An 11,375-nucleotide genomic window follows, 5' to 3' on the forward strand; every position below is an offset into this window, starting at 1 on the left:
CTTCGATTCATTGTGACTGTTTTACTTTAAAGCGCGAAAATTCCCCAGATTTTCTATGCATGAATGCAATGCACACATCTGTTTCCTCTATTTTTGTAACCCCAATACCTGGGATGTTACAGCTTTCTAGACGTGGAGAGTTGTAGCTAATGTTTTATTGAGTTCTTGCAATGTGTCACTACAGGGCCAAGGTGGATTAAAGTTTTTGAGTACTAACCCATCTAATGAAGTTTATGAGAAGTTTGGTGTGGAGGAAGTTTTCAAGGGTCAAGAGAGGAGGATGATACAATATGATCAAGAAGAGTGAAAAGTCTAAGCTTGGGGATGCCCCCGTGGTTCATCCCTGCATATTTCAAGAAGACTCAAGCATCTAAGCTTGGGGATGCCCAAGGCTTCCCCTTCTTCATTGACAACTTATCAGGTCACCTCTAGTGAAACTATATTTTTATTCCGTCACATCTTATGTGCTTTACTTGGAGCGTTTGTGTGCTTTTATTTTCGTTTTGTTATTTTCTTCTCTGAATAAATTCATGCTTGTGTGGGAGAGAGACATGCTCCGCTCGTTCATATGAACACATGTGTTCTTAGCTTTACTTTTAATGTTCATGACGAAGGTTGAAACTGCTTCGTTCATTGTTATATGGTTGGAAACAATAGGATATTCAAGAACAAATCTAGGTCGGAGGCTCTTCTTCTCGACTCGATTATCGAGGAAGCGGATAGGTGGAAACTTGTGGGGTTTTTGTGAGGAGTTTATTTTTCCTCTTTGGCCTTGGCCACGTGTGTTGTAAGTGTGGAGTTTGTATTTGGTTCTTCCTCTATCTATAAAAAAAAAGGCGTGCTTTCTCGCGCGTTCCTGAAAAAAATATGGTTGGAAACAGAAAATGCTGCATGTGGTAATTGGTATAATGTCTTGAATAATTTGATACTTGGCAATTGTTGTGCTCATATAGATCATGTTTAAGCTCTTGCATCATGTACTTTGCACCTATTAATGAAGAACTACATAGAGCTTGTTAAAATTTGGTTTACATGATTGATCTCTAGAGTCTAGATATTTTCTGGTTAAGGTGTTTGAACAACAAGGAGACAATATAAAGTCTTATAATAGTTACAATATGTTCATATGTGAGCTTTGCTGTACCGTTTTATACTTGAGTTTGCTTCAAACAACCTTGCTAGCCTAGCCTTGTATTGAGAGGAATTCTTCTCGTGCATCCAAATCCTTGAGCCAAAAACTATGCCATTTGTGTCCACCATACCTACCTACCATATGGTATTTCTCTGCCATTCCAAAGTACATTACTTGAGTGCTACCTTTAAAAATTCTATTCTTTGTCTTTGCAATATATAGCTCATGGGAAAATAGCCTTAAAAACTATTGTGGTGAAGAATATGTAGCTATGTATCTTATTTCTTATAAGTTGCTTGTTGAGCGGTAACCATGTTTACGGGGACGCCATCAACTTTTACCTTTGTTGAATATCATGTGAGTTGCTATGCATGTTCGTCTTGTACGAAGTAAGGGCGATTTTCATGATCATATGGTTTGAGTATGCATACTCGTTAGAGAAGAACATTGGGCCGCTAACTAAAGCCATGATTCATGGTGGAAGTTTCGGTGTGGACAATCAATCCTCAATCTCTTATGAGAATATTAATCTGTTGTTGAATGCTATGCATTAAAGAGGAGTCCATTATCCGTTGTCTATGTTGTCCCGGTATGGATGTCTAAGTTGAGAATAATCAAAAGCGAGAAATCCAATGCGAACTTTCTCCTTAGACCTTTGTACAGGAGGCATAGAGGTACCCCTTTGTGACACTTGGTTGAAACATATGCTATGCAATGATAATCCATGTTAATCCAAGCTAATTAGGACAAGGTGCGAGCACTATTGGTAATCTATGCATGAGGCTTGCAACTTGTAAGATGTATTATGCATAACACATATGATTTATTACTACCGTTGACAAAATTGTTTCTATGTTTTCAAAATGAAAAGCTCTAGCACAAAAATAGTAATCCATGCTTCCCTCTGCGAAGGGCCTTTTTTTACTTTATTGTTGAGTCAGTTTACCTACTTCTTTCTATCTTAGAAGCAAACACTTGTGTTAACTGTGCATTGATTCTTACATGTTTACTTATTGCACTTGTTATATTGCTTTATGTTGACAACTATCCATGAGATATACATGTTACAAGTTGAAAGCAATTGCTGAAACTTATATCATCCTTTGTGTTGCTTCAATGCCTTTACTTTGAATTTATTGCTTTATGAGTAACTCTTATGCAAGTCTTATTGATGCTTGTCTTGAAAGTACTATTCATGAAAAGTCTTTGCTATATGATTCATTTGTTTACTCATTATCTTCACCATTGCTTTGAATCGCTGCATTCATCTCATATGCTTTACAATAGTATTGATCAAGATTATGATAGCATGTCACTTTAGAAATTATCCTTGTTATCGTTTACCTACTCGAGGGCGAGTAGGAACTAAGCTTGGGGATGCTTGATACGTCTCAAACGTATCTATAATTTCTTATGTTCCATGCTACTTTTATGATGATACTCACATGTTTTATACACATTATATGTCATTATTATGCGTTTTCCGGAACTAACCTATTGACGAGATGCCGAAGGGCCGGTTCTTTGTTTTCTGCTGTTTTTGGTTTCGAAATCCTAGTAAGGAAATATTCTCGGAATCGGACGAAATCAACGCCCGGCATCTTAGAATTCCACGAAGCTTCCGGAACACCGAGAGCCACCGGAGGGGAACCACGGGGGCCCACACGTGGTGGCGGCGCGACCAAGGAGCCGAGCGCGCCGCCCTGCGTGTGGTGGCCCCAGGCCCCCTCCGACTCCGCCTCTTCGCCTATTTAAGCCTCCTCGACCTAAATCTTCGATACGGAAAAGCCACGGTACGAGAAACCTTCCAGAGCCGCCGCCATCGCGAAGCCAAGATCTGGGGGACACGAGTCTCTGTTCCGGCACGCCGCCGGGACGGGGAAGTGCCCCCGGAAGGCATCTCCATCGACACCACCGCCATCTCCATCAATGCTGCTGTCTCCCATGAGGAGGGAGTAGTTCTGCATCAAGGCTAAGGGTTGTACCGGTAGCTATGTGGTTAATCTCTCTCCTATGTACTTCAATACAATGATCTCATGAGCTGCCTTACATGATTGAGATTCATATGAGTTTTGTATCACTATTCATCTATGTGTTACTCTAGTGATGTTATTAAAGTAGTCTATTCCTCCTCCATGGTGTAATGGTGACAGTGTGTGCATCATGTAGTACTTGGCGTATGTTATGATTGTAATCTCTTGTAGATTATGAAGTTAATTATTGCTATGATAGTATTGATGTGATCTATTCCTCCTTCATAGTGTGATGGTGACGAGTGTGCATGCTATGTTAGTACTTGGTGTAATTGCAATGATCTATCATGCACTCTAAGGTTATTTAAATATGAACATCGAATGTTGTGGAGCTTGTTAACTCCGGCATTGAGGTGCTCTTGTAGCCCTACACAATTAGTGGTGTTCATCATCCAACAAGAGAGTGTAGAGTGGTTTTATTATGTGATCAATGTTGAGAGTGTCCACTAGTGAAAGTATGATCCCTAGGCCTTGTTTCCAAACATCGAATCTCCGTTTATTTATTGTTCTGTTACATGTTTGCTTGTTGCCATATTTTATTTAGATTTTTATTACCACTCATATCCATCCATACCACTTGTATCTCACTATCTCTTCGCCGAACTAGTGCACCTATACATCTGACAAGTGTATTAGGTGTGTTGGGGACACAAGAGACTTCTTGTATCGTGATTGCAGGGTTGCTTGAGAGGGATATCTTTGACCTCTTCCTCCCTGAGTTCGATAAACCTTGGGTGATCCACTTAAAGGAAACTTGCTGCTGTTCTAAAAACCTCTGGTCTTGGAGGCCCAACACTGTCTACAAGAATAGAAGCACCCGTAGACATCAATCACTTGCGTGTTAGTGCTGCTACTTGTGAGTTCAAAGATTTTGCTTCTATTTGGTGGTCTGAACATTGTAGACCACATCATGCTAATATTCCTACTACTTGGGTTGGTTTAAAACTTGCTATGCGTACTCGTTTTGCTCCTCCACATTATCAGCGTGATTTTCTTAAGAAATTGTCTAGCTTAGAACAAGGAAAAAATTCTGTAGAAGACTATTATCAAGAATTGCAAACTGGCATGATTCGTTGTGGTGTTGTAGAGGATAATGAGGCTATGCTTGCACGCTTCTTTGGTGGTTTGAATAAAGAGATTCAGCATATTTTAGATTATAAGGTGTACAACACTATTACTCGCTTGTTTCATCTTGCTTGCAAAGCTGAACGTGAAGTGCAGGATCATCAACCACCATGGAGAAGAGCTAATGTTTCTGCAGGTCGTACATCATCGTGGTCTCCGCGACCATCAGCACCACCATCTCGTGGGGCTGCACCAACGCCTACTACCTCCAAGTACACCGCGCCTGCATCACGAGCACCATCGGCTGCTACTCCACCACCATCTGCTGGTCCTCCTCAGAGTTCATCTTTGATGGCCTCCACGGGGAAGACGCGCGACATTCAATGTCGCAAATGCTTGGGATTAGGACACATAGAGAGAGAATGCAGAACCAATCGTGTGATGTTGGTGCGTGAAGATGGAGAATATGATTCTGCAAGTGACTTTGATGAACACACATTGGCCCTTATTGATGCACGTGATGGCGCTAATTCTAATTCTGAGAGAGAGATGGAGGTAATGGATGCTGACACTGCTGATCAATACAGGAGTTTAGTTGCACAGCGTGTCTTGAGCGTGCAATTGAGCAAATCTGAGCATGATCAACGCCACAATCTGTTTCAAACAAGAGGCGTTGTAAAAGAGCGAGCTATAAAGATCATCATTGATGGAGGGAGCTGTAATAATCTGGCTAGCGTTGACATGGTGGAGAAGCTTTCTCCCCCTACAAGACAGCGCACACATCCATATTACATTCAATGGTTTGAGAGCTCTCGGAAGCTCAAGGTAACAAGAACTACACGTGTGCATTTTACTATTGGTACATATTCTGATTTTGTTGATTATGATGTTGTACCTATGCAAGCTTGTTCTTTGTTACTTGGTAGACCTTGGCAATTTGATAGAGAATCTGTTCATAATGGTAGAACTAATCAGTATTCTCTTATGCATAATGGAAAGAAAATTGGTCTCAAACCTATGACTTCTAAACAAATAGTAAAAGATGATCTTGCTAGAGCTAGTAGAGTAAAAAACGAGGAGAAACATAAGAGTGAAAATAAAATTATTGCTGCAGATTTTATGCCACATACGACTAATACTAAATCTGATTCGAACCATGCTACTGAAATTCGTTTGAAAAATCCTTGTTTGCTTGCTTGCAAATCTGATATTGCTAAACCTGATGTGAACACTACTCAATGCTATGCTATCATTTGCAAAGAAGTTCTGTTTTTCATTTGAGGATATGCCTCCTTCTTTGCCACCTGCGGTTGCTAACCTTTTGCAGGAATTCATTGATGTGTTCCCACAAGATGTTCCACCTGGATTACCACCTATTCGTGGGATAGAACACCAAATTGACTTGATTTCAGGAGCTTCACTGCCCAACCGTGCACCATATCGTACCAATCCTGAAGAGACCAAAGAGATTCAGCGACAAATTCAGGTTCTCCAAGATAAAGGTTACATTCGTGAGTCTCTTAGTCCATGTGCTGTTCCTATTATCTTGGTACCTAAGAAAGATGGTTCTTCACGCATGTGTACTGATTGTAGAGCTATTAATAATATTACCATTCGATGCCGTCATCCTATACCTCGTTTAGATGATATGCTTGATGAATTGGGTGGTTCTATTATGTTCTCTAAAGTTGATTTGCGTAGTGGTTACCACCAGATTCGTATGCAATTAGGAGATGAATGGAAAACAGCGTTTAAAACTAAGTTCGGTTTATATGAGTGGTTAGTAATGCCTTTTGGTTTAACTAATGCACCTAGTACTTTCATGAGAGTGATGAACATAGTTTTACGTGCTTTTATTGGACGTTTTGTGGTGGTATACTTTGATGATATTCTGATTTATAGCAAATCTTTGGAGGATCATTTGGATCATTTACGTGCTATTTTCACTACTTTACGTGATGCACGTTTGTATAATAATCTTGAGAAGTGCACCTTTTGCACCAATCGAGTTGCGTTTCTTGGCTATATTGTTACTGCACAGGGAATTGAAGTTGATCTAGCCAAGATTGAAGCAATTGAGAGTTTGTCACAGCCAATGACGGTCACACAAGTGAGGAGTTTTCTTGGCCTCGCTGGTTTCTATAGGCGCTTTGTGAAAGATTTTGGATCCATTGCTGCGCCGCTGAATGAGCTTACCAAGAAGGATGTGCCCTTTGTGTGGGGCAATGCACAACACGAAGCCTTCATGATTCTGAATGATAAGTTAACACATGCTCCATTACTCCAACTTCCTGATTTCAATAAGACTTTTGAGCTAGAATGTGATGCTAGTGGAATTGGTTTGGGAGGTGTGTTATTACAAGAGGGCAAACCTGTTGCATATTTTAGTGAGAAATTGAGTGGGCCTAGTCTGAACTATTCTACTTATGATAAAGAATTATATGCGCTGGTTCGGACATTAGAAACTTGGCAACATTATTTATGACCTAAAGAATTTGTTATACATTCTGATCATGAATCTTTGAAGCATATTCGTAGTCAAGCTAAGCTTAATCGCCGCCATGCAAAGTGGGTTGAGTTTATTGAGTCTTTTCCTTATGTTATCAAACTCAAAAAGGATAAAGATAATGTTATTGCTGATGCTTTGTCGCGCCGTTATACTATGCTATCTCAACTTGACTTCAAGTTTTTTGGATTAGAAACCATAAAGGAACAATACTTACATGATGCTGATTTTAAAGATGTGTTGCTGAATTGTAAAGATGGTAGAACATGGAACAAATTCGTTCTCAATGATGGATTTGTGTTCCGTGCTAACAAGTTATGCATCCCAGATAGTTCCGTTCGTCTTTTGTTGTTGCAGAAGATGCATGGAGGAGGATTGATGGGTCACTTTGGTGTGAAGAAGGCAGAGGATGTACTTGATGCACACTTCTTTTGGCCACGTATGTGTCGAGATGTTGAGAGATTTGTGGCACGCTGCACTACATGTAAAAAAGCTAAGTCTCGACTTAATCCACATGGTTTATATATGCCTCTTCCTGTATTTCTATGGATTTCATTTTGGGATTGCCTCGTACACAGAAGGGGAGGGATAGTATCTTTGTTGTTATGGATCGGTTTTCTAAGATGGCACACTTTATTCCATGTCACAAGACTGACGATGCTACACATGTTGCTGATTTGTTCTTTCGCGAAATTGTTCGTTTACATGGTGTGCCAAATACTATTGTTTCTGATCGTGATACTAACTTTTTTAGCCACTTTTGGAGATGTTTATGGGCTAAGTTGGGGACTAAATTGCTGTTTAGTACAACATGTCATCCCCAAACTGATGGACAAACTGAAGTAGTAAATAGAACATTATCTACTATGTTGCGGGCTGTTTTGAAGGAGAACTTAAAATTGTGGGAAAAATGTTTACCTCATGTTGAATTTGCTTACAATCGTTCGCTGCATTCTACCACTAAGATGTGCCCATTTGATATTGTGTATGATTTTGTTCCATGTGCACCTATTGATTTATTGCCTTTACCATCTTCGGTGCAAAATAATTTGGATGCAACACAACGTGCTGAATTGATATTACAATTGCATGATACTACTAAAGACAACATAGCACACATGAATGCTAAGTATAAAATTGCTGGGGATAGAGGAAGGAAGCATATTGTGTTTGATGTTGGTGATCTTGTTTGGTTGCATTTGCGCAAAGATCGTTTTCCTGAATTGCGCAAGTCTAAACTAATGTCACGCGCTGCAGGTCCTTTAAGGTGTTAGAGAAAATAAATGATAATGCATATAAACTTGAGCTTTCTGCAGAATTGGGTCCGGTTAGTCCTAGATTTAACATTGCAGATTTGAAGCCTTACTTTGGTGAAGAAGAGGAGCTTTCGTCGAGGACGACTTCAATTCAAGAAAGAGGGGCATGATGAGGACATCCCATCTCTTGATACAACCGCTGTACCTACATCCACACAAATACAAGGCCAATTACTCGAGCTCGTGCCAAACAACTTAACTATCAGGTACTTTCGTTTCTTGGAACTATTCCTCTTATATATGAGAATATGATGCTGCCTAAATCAGATATGTTTGTTACTCTTAGGAATGATGGACCTAGCAACGATGAGGAGGACAAACATTGGAGCATGATCACACATGGAGGAGATGACAACAAACATGTGAGGATTCAAGAGGACGCCCCAAGTGGAGATTTAAGAACATTAAAGCCACCATAATGAAGCAACGGTGCTTGGATGAATTCTACAAGTTTCCCCATCATAAAATTCGTCCAAGAGTTATTTATGGTGCTGCGTCACCTTATTTAATGGGCCAGGCCCATGTATTTTCGGATTAGGTATTTTAGGGGATTTTAAGAGGCCATATAAGTGGAGGAAGGCCCATTTAGGGGTGTTTTTGGCCAACCCTAGCTGGTTGGACGAAAATCCCTTCACTTCCCCCATATATATCCCTCTGTAGGCGTCATTAGAACTTGGATTTTGATTAGATTAAAAGTTAGCCAATTGCTGCAACTTCGTGTACTTCTTTTGAGGCCAACGCCCAGAACAAGACTGACTATTCGGAATCCCACCATTATCAAGCAAGCTTTCATCTCTATTCACACTATTCTGATTGCATCTTTAGTTCTTACATGTTCTCGATTTCAGATAGGAATTAAGACCTTCTGGTCAGGCTGATCGTGCTCCCGCAAGATCAGCCCGGAGATTGTCCTAGCGATTACATTGGCGCACGAGCTTTGCACGTGTAGTCGGATCGTCAAGCACGAACTCCACCAACAAATCGATCTATCTTCATCTCATCGAAAGATCGGACACATTTGCCCTATCACTCAGTCCATATAATTTGGTATAATAGTCAAAGTGTGCCTCATGTTTTAGAAGGAGGGAGTACTTTTTTTCTTCTAGAAATGTTTTTTAGACATTTATATAAGGTTCACAATCACAAGTCACAACGCACCAGGGAAATGGGCTGTATCTGGCCTGCAGGCTGTACTTGGTAAGCTATCACAGCCCGTGACTTATTTAGGCTCCGCTCAAAAAAAAAAATTTAGGCCTTAATTTCACCGCATCACTCCAACACGGGATCTGCTTCCTGTCTAAATGCGCGCCGCGACCTACGGGTACCAAGCGCTCAAAGAGGCCCTCGCCGCAGCCATCTCCGCCGCCGGCGACGTACGCCGCCCTCACGCGCTCGCGGTCGTATCGGGCCTCGCCGGAAACGGATACGTCGCCTCCCTCCTCGTATCCCATTACTTCCGCCTCGGCGCCACCGATGCCGCGCGCAAGGCGTTCGAGGCCGTGCCCTGTGCAGCATCATTCCCCGGGCCGGCCTCCGTCGTGCGGCCCAAACCCCTCCTCTACAACGGCATGCTCCGCGGCTACCTCGCGCACGGACTCCCGCAGCTGGCGATCGAGCTCTTTCAAGGGATGGCCTGCCCGCCTGACCACCATACGTACCACCTTGCCCTGACCGCGTGCGCCCGCGCCTCGGAGTTTGAGCTTGGTCGGCGTATCGGGAGCGAAGCGGCCGCGAGAGGGTTTGCATCTGACCTCCTGGTTGGTACGGCGCAGGTCGTGATGTATTCTGAAGCGGGTGATACGGAGGCTGCTCGCGTGGTGTTTGATGGAATGCGGCACCGAGATGATGTGGTGTGGACTGCCTTGATTGCTGGATATGCGCGCGTGGGTCAGTTGGACCAGGCTCTGAGGTTATTTCAAAAGATGAGGTCGGCGGATGGAGTGACCCCCACTGAGTCGACACTGGTGAGCTTGGTTTCTGGGTTTGCAAGTTCTGGTTCTTGGAAGGCTCGTAATATGATGCACGCTCTTGCAATTAGGTCTGGTTTCCACCTGAGCGTTTTTGTTTGCAATGCTCTCCTGGAGTTGTATGCTGAGTTTGGCTGTTTGAACGAGGCTGTGATGTTGTTTCGCCAGATGGAGGTGAAGGATTCCATCACTTGGAGCACCATGATCGGCGGGCTTGTTCGGAATGGACGGCCAGATTCTGCTCTTAAGGTTTTCCGTTGGATGGTTTCAAATTCTACCGTGTTGCCCACCAGGTCAATCTTGCTTAATGTCATTGTGGCATGCACTGAGCTGGGTGACCTGGAAGAAGGAAAATGGATCGAGCAAAGCTATGTGCTGGCTAATTCTAGTGAATTCAATAGAGACCCTTCATTGGTAACTGCACTCATATATATGTATGCAAAGTGTGGACAGTTAGATTGCTCAGTCGGTCTTCTACACGGAGTCGAACAAGTTAGAGATGATGTAGTTGCATGGAATGCTCTGGTCAAAGGGTGTGCAGTTTTTGGACAAGTGCAAAAGGCAATTGGATTTACAGTGGAAATGCAGAGGCTAGGCATTCACCCAGATGCTGTCACGTTCTTGGAGATCCTACCTATGATCTCTTCGATTCCCTCACTGAAAAAGGGGATGGAAGCACATGGTCAGATCATTAAAAGAGGTTTCCAGAATAAAAGGACAATTGCTAATTCACTTATTAGCATGTATGGTGGATGTGGGAGTCTTAGACATTCACTTGATGCCTTTAGTGGGATTGTGGACAAGGATGTAATCTCTTGGACTACTATGATTCAGGTCTATGCCTGGAATGGACATGCTGCTGAAGCTGTCAAGCTTTTTGAGCTGATGAAGAAAACAGAAGTGAAACCGAACCGTTACACTTTTCTTACTGGGTTGTCTGCATGTAGAAACACAGGTCTTGTTGAAGAGGGAATGGACTTGCTCAAGTGCATGGAAGAACAATATGGTCTTGAGCCGGATGTTGAGCATATATCATGTGTTGTTGATATGCTCTGTCGTACTGGACGCTTGACTCATGCATATGACCTGATTAAAAATACTATTTCTGAACATGTTGACAATACAGTATTGTGGGGGATATTGCTAAGTGCTTCCCGTTCATATGGGAATTTGGTAATTGGAGAAGCAGCGGCCAGACATCTCTTGTCTCTTGATCCAGAAAATCGAGCCAACTATAAAATGCTTGCTGATATTTATGTCTCGCTTGGGAGGAGGGATAGTGCTGATGATATCCTTAGACTATCATTGTCAAGAGGACTGAACTCGATACCAGGCAGCAGCTGGACCGAAGGTGGC

At 42.2% G+C, this 11,375-nt stretch overlaps 1 protein-coding gene across 1 annotated transcript in view; it reads left to right on the top strand.

Moving 5' to 3' along the window:
- The first annotated feature begins 9,620 nt into the window (after positions 1 to 9,620).
- Positions 9,621 to 11,375, top strand: part of LOC124696001 (pentatricopeptide repeat-containing protein At3g53360, mitochondrial-like) — a 2,131-nt gene continuing 376 nt past the window's right edge. Inside the window, exon 1 of the mRNA XM_047228795.1 lies at positions 9,621 to 11,370. Coding sequence (XP_047084751.1) covers positions 9,621 to 11,370 — 1,750 coding nt within the window. The remainder of the gene's footprint in view (positions 11,371 to 11,375) is intronic.

The sequence above is a fragment of the Lolium rigidum genome, chromosome 3, assembly GCF_022539505.1.
Source record: "Lolium rigidum isolate FL_2022 chromosome 3, APGP_CSIRO_Lrig_0.1, whole genome shotgun sequence".
Lineage (NCBI taxonomy): Eukaryota > Viridiplantae > Streptophyta > Magnoliopsida > Poales > Poaceae > Lolium > Lolium rigidum.